The 17,763-nt window shown below is 46.1% G+C and overlaps 1 protein-coding gene across 6 annotated transcripts in view; it reads right to left on the bottom strand.

The window, feature by feature from the left end:
- NR3C1 (nuclear receptor subfamily 3 group C member 1) overlaps nt 1–17,763 on the bottom strand; it is a 192,292-nt gene that overhangs the window by 70,472 nt on the left and 104,057 nt on the right. For all 6 annotated transcript variants that reach the window (XM_063928123.1, XM_063928126.1, XM_063928127.1 and 3 more), the window contains exon 3: nt 4,251–4,414. In XM_063928123.1, coding sequence (XP_063784193.1) covers nt 4,251–4,414 — 164 coding nt within the window. The remainder of the gene's footprint in view (nt 1–4,250; nt 4,415–17,763) is intronic.

Raw genomic sequence — 17,763 nt, 5'->3', positions numbered from 1 at the left:
TGTGTCTGCCATCTGAGGTAGCGGGCGTTTTAGAGCCCCTGATGACATGTGAGACGCTTGGACAGGCACAAGCTGAGCAGCCGGCTGTCCTATGTCGTCAAACCTTTTATGTAAGGAGTTGACACTGTCACGTAATTCCTTCCATAAGTCCATCCACACCGGTGTCGACCCCGCAGGGGGTGACATCCCATTCACAGGCATTTGCTCCGCCTCCACATCATTATCCTCATCATACATGTCGACACAGCAGTACCGACACACAGCACACACACAGGGAATGCTCTAACAGAGGACAGGACCCCACAAAGCCCTTTGGGGAGACAGAGGGAGAGTATGCCAGCACACACCAGAGCGCTATATATCACAGGGATATCACCTATAGAGAGTGTTTTCCCTTATAGCTGCATAATATATATATATATATATATATATATATATATATATATATATATATATATATATACTGCGCCTAATTTGTGCCCCCCCCCTCTCTTTTTAACCCTTTTCTGTAGTGCAGGACTGCAGGGGAGAGTCAGGGAGCGATCCCTCCAGCAGAGCTGTGAGGGAAAATGGCGCCAGTGTGCTGAGGGAGATGGCTCCGCCCCTTTTTCGGCTGGCTTTCTCACGCTATTGTAAAAGTTCTGGCAGGGGTTAATAAACACCTATATAGCCCCTGGGGCTATATATGGTGTCAGTTCGCCAGCCAAGGTGTTAATATTGCTGCTCAGGGCGCCCCCCCCCCCCCCCAGCGCCCTGCACCCATCAGTGACCGCAGTGTGTGGTGTGCATGAGGAGCAATGGCGCACAGCTGCAGTGCTGTGCGCTACCTTGGAGAAGACAGAAGTCTTCAGCCGCCGATTTTCCGGACCACCTTCTTGCTTCTGGCTCTGTAAGGGGGACGGCGGCGCGGCTCCGGGAACGGACGACGAGGTCGGGTCCTGTGTTCGATCCCTCTGGAGCTAATGGTGTCCAGTAGCCTAAGAAGCCCAAGCTACCACCACTTAGGTAGGTTCGCTTCTTCTCCCCTTAGTCCCTCGGTGCAGTGAGCCTGTTGCCAGCAGGTCTCACTGAAAATAAAAAACCTAACATATACTTTCTTTCTAGGAGCTCAGGAGAGCCCCTAGTGTGCATCCAGCTCAGCCGGGCACAGAAATCTAACTGAGGCTTGGAGAAGGGTCATAGGGGGAGGAGCCAGTGCACACCAGATAGTCCTAAAGCTTTCTTTAGATGTGCCCAGTCTCCTGCGGAGCCGTCTATTCCCCATGGTCCTTACGGAGTCCCCAGCATCCACTAGGACGTCAGAGAAAATTAGATGAAAGTGGGTTGGTAATAACCTATCTTATGTAGTTGTTTACTTCTGCAAATCCCATTGTGTTTAAAACATTGTTCATTAATATTTTACCATTACCAGTATTCTACACTGTGTGCATGTTTTCCACCACTTACTATCTCCCATTTTTCTGCATATTAATCTTCAGTACAGAAATGTTTCTCTTTGTACTTTCTTGTAAGCTGTTGTCCACCATTTGTTTTGCCAGATATACCTACAGTAAGTGGTTGTTTTGACAGATATGCGCAAAATAAAGCATTACTATCACATGTTGATATGTGGGATAATCTACCATTTCTGTATATTACAGGGATATTAGAAGCCACATAGGAGCTCTGTGGCCATGTGAAGGCACAAAGCTGTGGAGAGAGCAAAGAGGTGCCTGAAGCACAGAGAGAGCAGAGAGGCCTGAAGCACAGAGAGAGCAGAGAGGCCGGAGCACAGAGAGAGCAGAGAGGCCGGAGCACAGAGAGAGCAGAGAGGCCGGAGCACAGAGAGAGCAGAGAGGCCGGAACACAGAGAGAGCAGAGAGGCCGGAACACAGAGAGAGCAGAGAGGCCGGAGCAGAGAGGGAGAGCAGAGAGGCCGGAGCAGAGAGAGAGAGAGAGCAGAGAGGCCGGAGCAGAGAGAGAGAGAGAGAGAGAGTGCAGAGGCTGAGCACAGACAGTGAGAGCAGAGAGGCCGGAGCACACAGAGAGAGAGAGCAGAGAGGCCGGAGCACAGAGAGAGAAGAGAGGCCGGAGCACAGAGAGAGCAGAGAGGCCGGAGCACAGAGAGAGCAGAGAGGCCGGAGCACAGAGAGAGCAGAGAGGCCGGAGCACAGAGAGAGCAGAGAGGCCGGAGCACAGAGAGAGCAGAGAGGCCGGAGCACAGAGAGAGCAGAGAGGCTGGAGCACAGAGAGAGCAGAGAGCAGAGGGCAGAGAGGCCGGAGCACAGAGAGAGCAGAGAGCAGAGGGCAGAGAGGCCGGAGCACAGAGAGAGCAGAGAGCAGAGGGCAGAGAGGCCGGAGCACAGAGAGAGCAGAGAGGCCGGAGCACAGAGAGAGCAGAGAGGCCGGAGCACAGAGAGGCCGGAGCACAGAGAGAGCAGAGAGGCCGGAGCACAGAGAGAGAAGAGAGGCCGGAGCACAGAGAGAGCAGAGAGGCCGGAGCACAGAGAGAGCAGAGAGGCCGGAGCACAGAGAGAGCAGAGAGGCCGGAGCACAGAGAGAGCAGAGAGGCCGGAGCACAGAGAGCGAGAAAAAAGAGTGGCCAGAGAGCAGAGAGGCTGGAGCAAAGAGAGAGAGAGCACAGGGAGGCTGGATAAGAGAGAGAGAGAGAGAGAGAGAGCAGAGAGGCCAGAGCACAGTGAGAGAGAGAAGAGAGGCCGGAGCACAGAGAGAGCAGAGAGGCCGGAGCACAGAGAGAGCAGAGAGCAGAGGGCAGAGAGAGCAGAGAGGCCGGAGCACAGAGAGAGCAGAGAAGCCGGAGCACAGAGAGAGCAGAGAAGCCGGAGCACAGAGAGAGCAGAGAGCAGAGGGCAGAGAGGTCAGAGCACAGAGAAAGCAGAGGCCAGAGCACAGAGAGCAGAGAGGCCGGAGCACAGAGAGAGCAGAGAGGCCGGAGCACAGAGAGAGCAGAGAGGCCGGAGCACAGAGAGAGCAGAGAGGCCGGAGCACAGAGAGAGAGAGAATTAAGGTGTGTACACAAGGTGAGATCCTTGCTATACCCGATTTTGACTATGCGATTTACCTTGAACTCCCCCAGAGCCCAGATAGTACACATTTTGACTATCTGTGCTTCAGATTTTGTGTATGTACGATTTTGACTAAGTGCCAATTTTTACTATACTTTGTACTAGATAGTACACTAGATAGTCAAGATTGACTTGCCTGCACAGTCTATCTAGCCTTACGATACCGACCCCACGGGAGCGCGCATCGGGATCAAATCTGTATCGCAAGCTGCCACACACCTTGAGATGTGCACTAACTTTTCATAAGATTTTGACTATACAGTCAAAATCTTACAGATTTATCTCACCATGTGTAGACACCTTTACACGGTGAGGTTCGGGTTAACCCCGATTCTCACTATGCGATAGGGGCTAGGTCGGTATTGCAAGCACATAATGACTGCGATACTGACTATGTGTGATTTTGGCTATGTCAATTTTGACTATCTTTTCTACGAGATAGTCAAAATTGACTTGCCTGAACAGTCTAATTAGGCTTGTGATGCCAACCACACATCGGCATCGCAAGGTGACTCTCACCTTGCGATCTGCACTAACTTTTCTTACGATTTTGACTATATAGTCAAAATCATAAGAAAAAAATCTCACCATGTGTACATACCATTAGACTGCAGAGGTGTGGGAGGGTTAGGCTGCGGGAGAGGTGGGTTTAGGGTAGAGTTAAAATACTTACCGGCATCTGTCAGGATTTTGACAGTCGATATCTTGACTGTCGGGATTGTGACTGCCAGGATTTCATACCCAACCCCTTAGGATTAGTATTTTTGTATGATATTGGTATAAAAAAATCACTGTTTAAGCATAACTATGCATTACGTGGGTCACTTGTATCAGCCCTGTCTTGTGCACTTCTCTCTCCATTCTGCTACTTTTTTCTAAATTTTGCATCTTAGTTCGCTTATAGTGTATTAGGCTACTAGGATTCGTGTTTTGATGCAGCAAAGTACGTATCAAGCTAAACAGGGGTTATCTGGAACGATCTGATGATTGGTGTATGTGTACACATCTGCAAACTAAATAAAAGCTTGAACATTTCCATGGTACAAATAAAACTATTAGATTTAAACTAATGGGCAAATAGGATCAAAGCACACATGGTGCAGAAATTGTGCTAAAGTATTTAATTGATGACAAAAAATAGCTTGAAATATTAACAAAAGTCACAAAAGGGGAATGTTTGCATACCTTCTACTGCTCTCTTAAAGAACACTTTGCAGCTTCCACAGGTCAGTACTCCATAGTGACACCCAGAGGCCTCATCTGAACACACCAAGCACAGTTTTGGAGGTGGTCCGGTGCTGGTAGAGGAACTGGACGGAGAAGGGCTCACATCAGGTCTCATTCCAGGGCTGGATTTAAAAAAAAATGAAAATATTTTAAAATAAGCTCAAAAAGGTACAAATTTCACAATCAAAGATATTTAACACAGTTAGAATTACAATAGCATCCCTAATATGATATATTTTGAGCGATGACCGAGATGTGACACCTTTGCTTTCGGATGGCTCAATGTTTACAAACTTTGTTTCATGCACAAATTTATTAAAAATATTGTATTAAACTACCTTCAGGCTATATGGTGTATTCAATTGGTGTCGGATCCTCTCCTATGGAGAGGATCTGACACAGCACTATTCAATCTGCGAGCGTTTGACAGGTTTAGCCCGTTTTCGACAATGCCGATCTAACTGTTTTTAAAGTTGAATCGGCATTGTTGAAAACAGGCCAAAAACCTGTTGAAAAATGCCCGCAAATCCGACAAAATACGTGGATCCGCATCTAAACTGCCGATTCATGTGTTTTCGGAAAATCGGCACTTGACTTGAATAGGTCGAATCCAGATTTGACCTAAAAAAGTCAGAAACTGACGTTTTCCGGACAAGTCGGGAATTCCGACAGTAACTGAATAGACGCCTATGTGTATAAGGTACATATGAAACATAAATCCAAAACACTTCTGGTCCCACACATTTCAGATAAAGGATAATCAACCTGCATAGATTAGTATGGGGTAGTAACATTATTGCCTCACAGCACTGAGATCATGTGTTCAGTTCCCCAACAATGGGGGTAATTCTGAGTTGATCGCAGCAGGAAATTTTATAGCAGTTGGGCAAAACCATGTGCACTGCAGGGGAGGCAGATATAACATGTGCAGAGAGAGATAGATTTGGGTGTGGTGTGTTCAATCTGCAATCTAAATTGCAGTGTAAAAGTAAAGCAGCCAGTATTTACCCTGCACAGAAACAAAATAACCCACCCAACTCTAACTCTCTCTGCAAATGTTATATCTGCTCCCCTGCAGTGCACATGGTTTTGCCCAAATGCTAAAAAATTTCCTGCTGCGATCAACTTAGATTACCCCCAATATACTGAAAAGTTAATTGGATCCAAACAAAAGTTGTGTGCGTGTACATGTGGCAGGGAATATAGACTGTAAGCTCAACAGGGGCAGGGATTGATGTGAATGGGCAAATATTTTCTATAAAGCGCTAAAGAAGATGTGTGCACTATATAAAAATAATAATAATAACTAGCAAACAAGCACATAGCAATACATGTGGACGCATCAGATGCAGAGGAGCACACCAAGTCAAGAAGGTGGAAGTTAAAACAAAAGCATATCTTTTCTAAAAGAAAAATTGTTTATCTCAGAAATACCTATAGAACGGCGATGAATGCGTGATCCCCGTGTCATTTATTTGTTTTGTCTTGTTACCTAGTTAATACAATAAGTTAGCACGACAGCTTTAATAAATTTCACAAACACTTATAGGAAAAGATACTTCGTACTAGATTCTGCAAGTCACCACCACAAAAATAAAATAAAAAATAAAACATTAAAAATACACATGGAAAACCCCCCAAAACTTGAGGTTGATATATACGGTTGTACAGTAAAAAGATAGAAAAAGTCAATAGGTCGACCCCAAATGATCTACAGGATTAAAGGGCAGACAGTGCTGAAGGCTGACAACTTCAAAAGGTCGCCATGAAAATGGTCGACAAGTTTATTTTGTATTATTTATTTCAAATTCTCATCATTTATCATCCACTTGGATCACTATTGGTAATACGTAGTAACCGTTGCTGACCAAGACTGGGAATAGTAGCCTTGCCCGAAGAGTGGCGAGCCCATGAGGATACACATTTTCACTAATTTGTCCCAAATATGGTGAAACATACAAAATGACTGACAGACACACACACACACACACACACACACACACACACACACACACACACACACCCCTTGTGTCTACAATTTTCATGTCTAGCTTTTGACCCTGTCAACAATTTGGGGTTAACCTATTGTCTGTCTATCTTTTTACTGTAGATCTATATCTATTGAACCACACCCAATTCAACGGTATGGAAGTTAGCGTAGATTAAAAATAGCACATACTTCAACCAGATATTGAAAAAGATGAGGTTTTTACGGTTTCATCTCCAAACATAAGTAGCATACACACACACACACACACACACACACACACACACACACACACACTACACAAAATAGAGAGACAAAATAATGTTTTCTGCAGGGTATAAACAAAATACCATGGTTTGTATCTCCATAGAAACACAGATGGTCTGACCAAGGCCAAAATTTTAGCAACCATCATTTATGATGAAATGACATCATTTGCAGCTGTGCTAGGTGGTTGTTGATTGTCCTTGCCTTCTAACAAACTTATTTACTATTGACTAAAAGCAATGCGTACATGTCTTAGAAGCCCCGCTATATTCACAAACTATCTGAAAATAAAAATAAACTTATTTACAAAGGATTAATGTAGGGAATAGCTGTTGAAAAATACAGGGACATGCTGTATGAAAAGCGATTCTGCTCTGGGAAACTCTCCCCAGATATAAATTTAATTCCTAAGCATTGCCACCTAGAGGTCATTTTATCATGAAATTTAAAATAAGAAATCCACTGGACTCTTATCCAGGGTCGGACTGGCCCACAGGGGTACCAGGGAAACCACCGGTAGGCCCCACTGCCTGAGGGCCCACTCCTTCCTCTAGGGATCAGGTTCCAGACTGTGCACTTGTATTATACATGGTAGATATGTTGCATTACACTGCACTAAACTGTTGTGTATTTCAAGCCTCTGTGGAGGCTGGCCACACCCCCTTTGTAGGCTGACCACACCCCTAAGTATGGGCCCCTATCACTGCATTCCCCCGGTGGGCCCTTCATGCCCCAGTCCGACACTGCTCTTATCTGTTACGGTGTGGTGCTGCAGGCGGATCCCTGGGCTACAATTCCACAGAAAAGCTTACATTACACTATATGAAATCTTTATTGATAGCTAACATGGCATAGTAGTATAGACCAAACATCAGAAATAATATCTTATGACAAGAACACTGAATAGTGTTTGAAGGCAGGCATATTTGCCCCAGGTTTCTTACGTATGTATTTTAAAATCCCAGGCACTGGCATATTTATAATGGGTACAGTGTGTGTGGTGATATATTATATATCAGCACAGGAGGAGGGGGAAGATGGGGGGGGGGGGCACTCCATGAATTTCACAAAACATACAAGTATATAGTAAATGGATTACATACATCATACTGGCGGATTCGATGGTAGCTGTCAATATACCGACAGTGGAATCCCACCCGCCAGAAAGCCGGCTGCGGGACGAGCGCTAAGAGTCCCCTTGCGGGCTTGCTGTGCTCGCCACTATATTGATGTCGTGGGAATAGCCCTGGTGTGTCGGGATTCCACATGGCAGTGCCTGTCACAATATATATATATATATACACATACACACACACACACACACTGCTCAAAAAAATAAAGGGAACACTAAAATAACACATTCTAGATCTGACAGCAAAATCACACAAAAATTATCAATGGAAATCAAATTTATTAACCCATGGAGGTCTAGATTTGGAGTCACACTCAAAATGAAAGTGGAAAAACACACTACAGGCTGATCCAACTTTGATGTAATGTCCTTAAAACAAGTCAAAATGAGGCTCAGTAGTGTGTGTGGCCTCCACGTGCCTCTATGACCTCCCTACAATGCCTGGGCATGCTCCTGATGAGGTGGCGGATGGTCTCCTGAGGGATCTCCTCCCAGACCTGGACTAAGGCATCCGCCAACTCCTGGACAGTCTGTGGTGCAACATTGGTTGATGGAGCGAGACATGATGTCCCATATGTGCTCAATTGGATTCAGGTCTGGGGAACGGGCGGGCCAGTCCATAGCATCAATGCCTTCGTCTTGCAGGAACTGCTGACACACTCCAGCCACATGAGGTCTAGCATTGTCTTGCATTAGGAGGAACCCAGGGCCAACCGCACCAGCTTATGGTCTCACAAGGGGTCTGAGGATCTCATCTCGGTACCTAATGGCAGTCAGGCTACCTCTGGCGAGCACATGGAGGGCTGTGCGGCCCCCCAAAGAAATGCCACCCCACACCATTACTGACCCACTGCCAAACCGGTCATGCTGGAGGATGTTGCAGGCAGCAGAACGTTCTCCTTGGCGTCTCCAGACTCTGTCACGTCTGTCACATGTGCTCAGTGTGAACCTGCTTTCATCTGTGAAGAGCACAGGGCGCCAGTGGCGAATTTGCCAATCTTGGTGTTCTCTGGCAAATGCCAAACGTCCCCTATAGTCTGGTAGCCTATGCCCTGAATCAATCCAAGTGTTTATTACAATGTATTGTTGTATATTTCTGTATATATACAATTACTGATAACACCCCTATAGATAACATTGTAAACCCAGACTATAGGGGACGAAAGTAGAGACTTAAACACCTAAGAGTGAGCTGTGCTTTATTAATTGTGCTTATAGTGAAAAGAGCATAACACTTAACATTGGCAAAAGAAAATGCACTTATAGTCATGACACACGGATAGTGATGAGTATGTCCAGTTTTTAATACACGGATTGCTATTTTAAATGTCTGTATTAAGTTTTCTATTTCACGTTGTCAGGTTGCTAGGCAACAGTAAATATGGGTGATCCGAGCTCGGCGCCGCCTGGTGACGTCGGGAGCCAGTGACGACAGTTGTGCGCGCGCGGACCCGGCTGCACCGAGCGGCGTGGAGCAGGTGAGTGAGCTTTTGCAATCTGTGCACGTTAGATAGGGTATAAATGTATGTGTTATAGTATGTTATTTTTGGTATGATTGACCCTGACGACGGGCGTGAGCCCGAAACGTAACATAGGATTAAAGGACGCTATTGAAACTTGAAAGTCTGGAGAGTGCCGCCCGTTTACTTGCATGCTATTACAGGGTTACTGACCCAGGGAGGGCACCAGAGCAAGTACCTTATGAGACCTTATAATACAGAGTGCTGGATCGAACCGAATACTTGTGTATGTATATATATATATATATATTATATATATATATATATATATATATACACCCAGTGCTCAGAGTGGGCCGGTATGCACTGATATGGCATACCGGCACTTTGAGCACTGATTATTCCCCCCGCCACTCCCCTGCCTGTCAAATCCGCGCTGCCAATCGGAGTGGTGGAGCCGGCCAATCAGGAGTGGCTGCCGGTCCACGGCAGATTTCAAATGGCGGCGGTTAGAGGGACCTCCTTCTCACTGCCACCCATGGTCTCCTTCTCACCGCTGCCGCCCATGGTTTCCCCAGACGCCGCCTAGGGCCTTCTCTGCACAGCCGCCGACCACAGCCCCTCCGCACCTCAGCTACTAAATTGGTAATGTTCCCCTGCTTCCCTATGTCCCTCTGTGGGATAATGTGAATTTGGGCTCATACTGTGTGGCATATTGTGAATTTTGTCTCATACTGTGTGGCATATTGTGAATTTTGGCTCATTCCGTGTGGCATTTTGTGAATTTTGGCTCATTCCGTGGGAATTTTGACTCATTCAGTGTGGGATAATGTGTAAGGGGCACCAGTACTATATATATATATATATTTAGATTTGAGTACCCACTTTTCATACCATTAAAGTCTATTGAAACTAGATTTAATCTTAAGTTTTTAAATTTATATTTTTTTCTGGTACCCTTTGAATATTAAACACCACATTTAAAAAATGACTAAATCAGAGACAATCACAGCATTTAATACCAGCACTGGCAGGGTGCACACACACAATACTGTAAGCATACAGAGAGTTGGGCTGGCAGCACCGTAAAGCCTATAGGCAGGATAGCGTGCAATGATAATTGTTCTTCATGATGAATGAACATTCTTTGTCTGTTTCCAGTCAATGAATAATAGTAAAATATAAGGGTAGGAGACACAACTGTATAACTACAGTAACTTTATATATCTGTAGCACTTGTTTGCTTAGTGGCAGAGTGTGGATATCTGCATGCATGGGCAAAGCTGGTTTTCCTGAGGCACTCTCAACAGACAAGCTTTCCTTCTATGAACTGAAATCACTTCAATGAGAGCTGTTATGACTTGAAAACTAGAGCCTGCTGCTAGAGTGTGTACCAGCTCCAGCATTATTCATGGATAGTCCCGCACTATATTTCCTGCATTAGTAACATGGAAAGATGTAGCTGGTGCCAAATGTCTATAAAGCGGCTCTTCAGCATTCCACACGTGTTGGATTATTTTCTGGCATACCTGAAGTGGGAGAGGAAGGTCATTAAATAATAATTTCAAGAGAGACCAGTATTGTAGCACTTCTCAGACAAGGTTATACAGTACGGGGTATTTTCAATTAGTGTCTAATTTTCCAACAGTCGGAAAATTGGCACTAATGCAATGTCAGTGTATTTAATAGCGGGCGTTTTTGCCCATTTATGCATCCATTTTTGCCCATGTCTTTTTGTCTGTTTGGTTTGTCCTAATGGCATGGGCGAAAACGGCCCCAAAAACTGTCAAACACCCACAAATTCTGCAAAACTCGCCGATCCACATGGTTTTCGACCGTGCGTATTTTTCGACCAGTTGAAAAAAACAACAACACGGGCACTGAACCTAAAAAAGGGTGAAAAGTGCAGTTTTTTCGACTGGTCAAGAGGGAGTAATGCGAGAAAGGTTGACAGATGTCCCCCCCTACCAAGTCCAACATGAGAAGTCTACTACAGTACGTGGTAGGGGATAAATGTGCAGAGGTTTCCCTAGTAATAGGGGTAGCCCCTACAGGGGGCCAAGAGAAGAAAGGGAGGAATGGAGGGGGGGGGGGGGGGGGGGGGAGGGGGAGAATGACAAAACTAGATTAGCCAAGAAGTAAATTCCCATTGAGACCCGTCCTAACTTAACATGGATTTTCTCATCAAATGGGCAGAAAGTGGTGGCTGTGGGTTTTTCAGCTGCATTAAGCAATTTTCAGTCAACTCACGGCTAACTGATTCAGCCCCCTAAATGAAAATGCCAAAGTGGAATGGTAATTTGAAATCAATGGTCGGGAGCCTGCATGCTGCCTAGGCTCCCAGAAGATTTGCAGGTTTATTTATTAACATTTTCTTTACTAAAATAAAATGAAAAAGGGGTGTTTTCACACTTTTTTCACATCATTTTAGTATCACCTGAATGTATGAAAGGGCTTTTGGAGCAGTTTTCGTAAAAAACTGCTCCAAACCCTTTAATTCAAAAACATTTTTAGTAACCAGATCGCATTTCCCATACTTATAATTGGAAATGCAATCTGGCCGAAATTTACAAATTCCCCTAGGCAGAGAAAGCTGTGAAGCTGTGTAGAGACCAGCCACAAGCTGATCACAGTAAAAATAAATAAATGAATCATTCTCACCTACCCAAAGTCCAGTAATTGGTGCTCCGGTGCAGGCTGCCAGTCATCAGGTCTCCCTGATGCTCCTGTGACACCCGATACAGTAAACATTATGCTGCTAAGCGGCAGCACACTTTACAGCACCAGAAGTCACAGCAGCAGGGAGCCATGAGGACTGCCAGCCCTGCAGGAACTCCGGTCCCCGGGTGTTGGGGAGTATTATCTGGGTTGGAGATGGGGTGCCGGCAGTGGTGGCGATATCAGGCTGTGGCACATACGCAGCACATAATTGGGTAATCTTCTCAAAAATTACACCAAACAATGCTGCGGAGGGCTTAGCAGGGACAGAGCTTTCTCGCAAGCTCTGTCCCATTGATACATCCGTTCAATGTAATTATCGCATTGCGGATTGGGCTGATATGATCACAGTAAATCTGCATCATCAGATGCAGATGGTGATAAATCGGCTCCTTAGTGACTCTGATATAGTGAAATACATTTTGTATGCTTTTTTAACACTCCTGTCACCAGCTGAAAATACAATGTGAAGCCACTTCAAAAGTTCACATTATATGCCACACTGTGCTTGCTGCCAAGCCACATTATATGCCCCACTGTGCATGATGCCAAGCCACAGTATATGCCACACTGTGCATGGTGCCAAGCCACAGTATATTCCACACTCTGCATGGTACCAAGCCACATTATATGTAGTGTCCCCCCCCCCAAGATTTTTTGGGGGGCAGGGCGCCGGTGCTGTGGGGAGGCTCGCACACGCATGTAAAGGGTACGTGACCGGCCCTGTAAGGGGGTGCGCCCCAGCTGGCGTCACTATTGAGGTTGGGCTGTCCCCCCCTAAACGTCACTAATGGGGGTGTGCCTGAACCATCGCAACACTTGTGGGGGCATGCCCAGCACCTATGGTGGTGCTGGGCTTCCCCGCAGCTCACCCTTGAATGTGAATAGATGCCGCATGCTGTGCGCGCAGCCTCTATTCACATGGTGGCATCAGCGAGGCTGTTTTAGCAGGGCGCCGCAAAAGGGGCTAAAACAGCCTAGTGTGAACACTAATATGCCACACTGTGCATGCGCCCAATTCACACTATCTGCCACATTGTGTATGCTGCCAAGTCACATTACATGCCACACTGTGCACGCTCCCAATTCACATTATATGCCACACTGTTAATGCTGCCAATCAGGGGTGGTCTCCTCTCTCTTTGCCCGATGTAGCACTTTGCTGTCCCCAGTTCACATTATATGCCACAATGCGAATGCCCCAATTCAAATTACATGCCATACTGCGTATTCCTTCAACTTGAATTAAAGGCCTTACTGAACATGCCACAATACACATTATATGCCCCTGGACTCTAGTAGCTGTAAACTGCATCTCCTGACTTAAGTGCTGGGTGTGATGTGGAAAACGGAGCATCTCTGGGCACTCATCGCTGGAGCAAACCAAAATCGCGTTCAACAGAATTCTCCCCCTATATTGTGTGTGTGTTTCACTAGATCGTATGTGTGTGACTGTCTGCTTACCCCATCAACCAACAGTCCCGCTTTATGGGAACTGCCTGACATGCGAGACAGGGGACGATCAGCAGCTGGGAAAGCATTGTGCATGCCCCAAGCATAATGTAAAACAGGGATGTGACACATGACCACAACCCTTGTTGTGTGCACTCTGAAGGCATGTGCACAAGGACCCAACCTTATTCCAGCTCTGCTGGCGAAATAGGAAGGACCTTAATGTTTGACTTTTTTCAACCACCTGATTGCAAGCTAATTTTTTCAGTTGGACAATGAGGTAAAGAGACGGGTAGTATTCATGTGACCGCCGGTCAGCTGACCGACAGTCACATGACCTCCTCCACCAGCCCGACGGGTCACTATCCCGATGGCCGGCATGCCGACCAACAGGGTCTATTTCCACTTGTGGGCGTCCACGACACCCATAGAGTGGGAATAGAACCCATGGCGACCGCAAATCACCACCCAGCCCGCAGCGTGGCGAGCGCAGCGAGCCCGCAAGGGGCTTGCTGCACTCGCCCCTCCCTGCCGGGATCCCGGCGTCGGTAAAATGACCGGCGGTCAGGAGACCGCCGGTCAGCAGTACTACACCCAGAGAGACTGGTGGCAGCATCCATCAGTAGAATTACTGACAGAAAGGTCCCCCATGATCATTAACTTAAATAATTTCAGCTTTGATATGGTCCTGAAACCTTTTTAAAAGCATTCAGAAATACATAGTGTATGTAAAGGAACGGCCAATATAGTTGTAGGGACTATTTGTATTTAGTTGTATTGTATTAATATTAATACTAGTTGTATTTTAAGTTCAGTGGATCATTAGAGCTTGTAATGTATGACTGGTTTGTGGTGACACAAAAAGGCTATACCGGAAAATGTAAATGTAACAGAAGGACTGGTTGCTTCTGACACATAAAATAGTGATCTGAAAGGGTTACTGCAGTGGATGCTTAAAGTGAAATTTCATAGATTACAGTCAGCGTGAAAACGCAGGTCTCGTCACAGCTCCATTTCAGATTTCCCTTCCCTATTTCATTACAACCACAATGCAATTTATACTTGCGAGAAAGCAGCAAACATTCAGCGAACCCGGTCATCTGGAACACATTGACACAATATGACAACATCTGCATAGCTAGTATACAATGGGTTGTTAGAGACACAAAGCAGATGTGCACCACAATATTGCCACAAAATCCAAAACAATGGACTTTCAAAATTCTTATTGGCAGAATCAGGAGAAGGAAGATAACTATTCTCATATATTTACTTCACAATAAATAATGTTTCTTAAATAAAATTCTACCCAGACTAAGGTTAGTTGTAGATCTATATAGCACACAAGGGATTCTGAAAAAAAAATGTAAAATGAAGCCAAAGTGAGTAGTGTATACTCTGAATTCTTCAAGGGGGATGAGGTCAATTTACCTACAATCACAATCCCGACGGTCCAAATCCCGACAACCAATGACCGACGGTCAAAATCCCGACATGGTCAAAATACAGACATTTAAAATACCGCCAAGGTCAAAATACCGATTTTTAAACTGTAGACAGGTCAAAAAGTCAACATGAGTTTTTCATGATTTTTTTTTATTGAAACCCGACTTGTTCATACTTTACCATCCCAGTGGACCTGGAGGGGCAATATAATAGTGTGCCGAGCACATTGCAAGGGGACGTGGCACACTTAAACGGTGCCCATGTCAACCTATGTTGACATACACACCAAAAAAACAATAAAAACCGCGTGTTGACTTTTTGACCTGTTGACATTTTAAAGGTCAGTATTTTGACCTTGTCGGTTTGTCAAATGTCAGTATTATGCCCTCGTCAGTATTTTAAATGTGGGTATTTTGGCCTTGTCGAGATTTTGACCGTCGGTCAATTGTTGTCGGGATTTTGACCATCGGGATTTTGATTGTAGGTATTTCATATTAATCCCCTTCAAGGTGATATTCGCCAAATTGTTTTGCAAATGTAATGGACTAGGAATGCTCAACACAACACACAGCAACCACTGCTGTAGGTAAGAATGCAGTTTGGTCATAGACTCCCCGCTAATCTCAGAACTGACCTTATAACCTCCATTGCACACACACATTTAAAAAGAACTAAAAAAAAAAAATATAGTAGAAATTAAGATCATAAAAACTCAGATATGAAGAAATTAAATTAGTTTAAAAATAAGTGGACTAGTGTATAGTGTGTAATAAAAAATAAATGAATGTGAAGCTTATACCGGAGGATGATATGCGATCATTGTAAAGGTGCATACACAAGGAGAGATTTTGACTATGAGAGATTTTGACTAACTTTTCCCTTGAACTGGCAGTAGGAGATTTTGACTAACTTTACCATAGATTTTGTCTAACTATGCAAGAGATTTTGGCTATGGGAGATTTTGGCTATGGGAGATTTTGACTATCTCATTTAAATAAGGGGATGAGTGTCATATATAGGACGATTTTACAGGGTGGCTGGTATTTAAATAGCTAAAAGTAAAAAAAAATTTTTTGCGTGGGGTCCCCCCTCCTATGTAAAACCAGCCTCGGGCTCTTTGAGCCAGTCCTGGTTGTTAAAATACAGAGGAAAAAATTAGTAGGGTTCCCCTATATTTAGACAACCAGCACCGGGCTCTGCGTCCGGTCCTGGTTTAAAAAATACGGGGGACAAAAGACATAGGGGTCCCCCGTATTTTTCAAACCAGCACCGGGCTCCACTAGCCAGGGAGATAATGCCACAGCCGGGGGACACTTTTATATTGGTCCCTGCGGCCGTGCCATTACCCCGCCAACTAGTCACCCCTGGCCGGGGTACACTGGAGTGAGGACCCCTTAAATCAAGGGGTCCCCCCCTCCAGCCACCCAAGGGCCAGGGGTGAAGCCCGAGGCTGTCCCCCCCATCCGTGGGCGGTGGATGGGAGGCTGATAGCCTTTCAATAGTAATATTGTTCTCTACAGGTGGCCTACAGGTCCCAGCAAGCCTGCCCCAGCATGCTGGCACTTGGAGAACCACAAGTGCCAGCATGCCCGGACATAAAGGGCCCGCTGGCACCTGTAGTCCACCTGTAAAGAAAATATTGAAAAAAAAACACGACACATTCTTTAAAAAATCCTTTATTAAACTGGGTCTTCACCTGGGGGCGGCGGCCTTTAAGCTCTTTTGCATGGCCGCCGCCTTCCCAGGGCTTCCGGCGTCTTCACCTGGGGGGGCGCCACCTCCCCAGGGCTTCTGGGGTCTTGCTCCGGCGTCTTCACCTGGTGGGCGGCGGCTGCTAAGCTCTTTTGCATAGCCGCCGCCCATCCAGGACTTCCACGGCATCTTCAGTCTTCAGGAGCTCTTCTCCGCTCCTCCTCCGCCGTCGGACTGAAAGCCGCTGCCTCGCGCTGACTTATATAAGTCAGCGGGAGGGGGCGGGGCGATGACGCGGCGAGCCGTGATTGGCTCGCGGCGGCCATCTTGAATTTCAAAAATGACGCTGAGGCGCCATTTTTGAAACTGGTACCGCTCTGCTGCCAAACTCTGCAAGATAAAGGTAAATTTCCCCCGCCCGCACCGCTGCCGCAACCCGCCGCCGCCCACACCGCCACCGCAACCCACCGCCGCCCATACCGCAACCCGCCGTCGCCCACACCGCCACCGCAACCCGCCGCCGCCCGCACCGCCGCCACAACCCGCCGCCGCCCGCACCACCGCTGCCTGCAACATCGCTATCGCTGGGAAAAATCGCTGGCCTCTTAAAGTATTAGCGATTTTGACTAACTTTTGCAGCGACATAGCCAAAATTGACTTGCCTGCACTGACTATTTTTCCCAGCGATAGCGACCTAGCGGGGACGCGCATCGCTATCGCTGCCTGTATACACACGGAGCGATCTGCACTAACTTTCTGAGCGATTTTGACTATATAGTCAAAATCGCTCAGTTATATCGCTCCGTGTGTATGCACCTTAAGAGATGGCTGAACTGTTCACACCGTTACAGATCAGAACTAGTAGGCAGATGGGTGCAGCAAGGCTTGGGACAGCAGTACCAGCACAAACTTTCTGGCAGATAAAATGGTGTCTATGCAGAATATGCAAAATATACTTAAAGTCATGTCTGCAAGGAAGGTATTTCGTACAGATCCAAGGATTACTATGCCATGTTGCCTCCATGTTGTCTGCTCAGACGACAATAATATATGTGACTTGGATGTTCTTGTGAAAACATTCCAGATGCATATATTACTGTTATCCATGTGGAGAGCAGAGGTGCCATGGCACAGACATTACAGCATCTCAATGCTGTGCTGCTTTCCCTGGCAGATTTCTTGGAAAGGGATATAAGAAAGCGTTCATAAACATGAGCCAAACACCATCAAACGTAATGACTGCAGTGGACCGAATTTTAGCTTGTTCGGTGGTAGTTCCTATAACGCAGGTCATGGTACCTGTTCCCCAAAATGCTT

This window comes from Pseudophryne corroboree, chromosome 6, assembly GCF_028390025.1.
Source record: "Pseudophryne corroboree isolate aPseCor3 chromosome 6, aPseCor3.hap2, whole genome shotgun sequence".
In the NCBI taxonomy this organism is placed as follows: Eukaryota; Metazoa; Chordata; class Amphibia; order Anura; family Myobatrachidae; genus Pseudophryne; species Pseudophryne corroboree.
The sequence above is the reverse complement of the archived record's forward strand: the minus strand, read 5'-3'. Positions and strand labels throughout refer to the sequence as shown.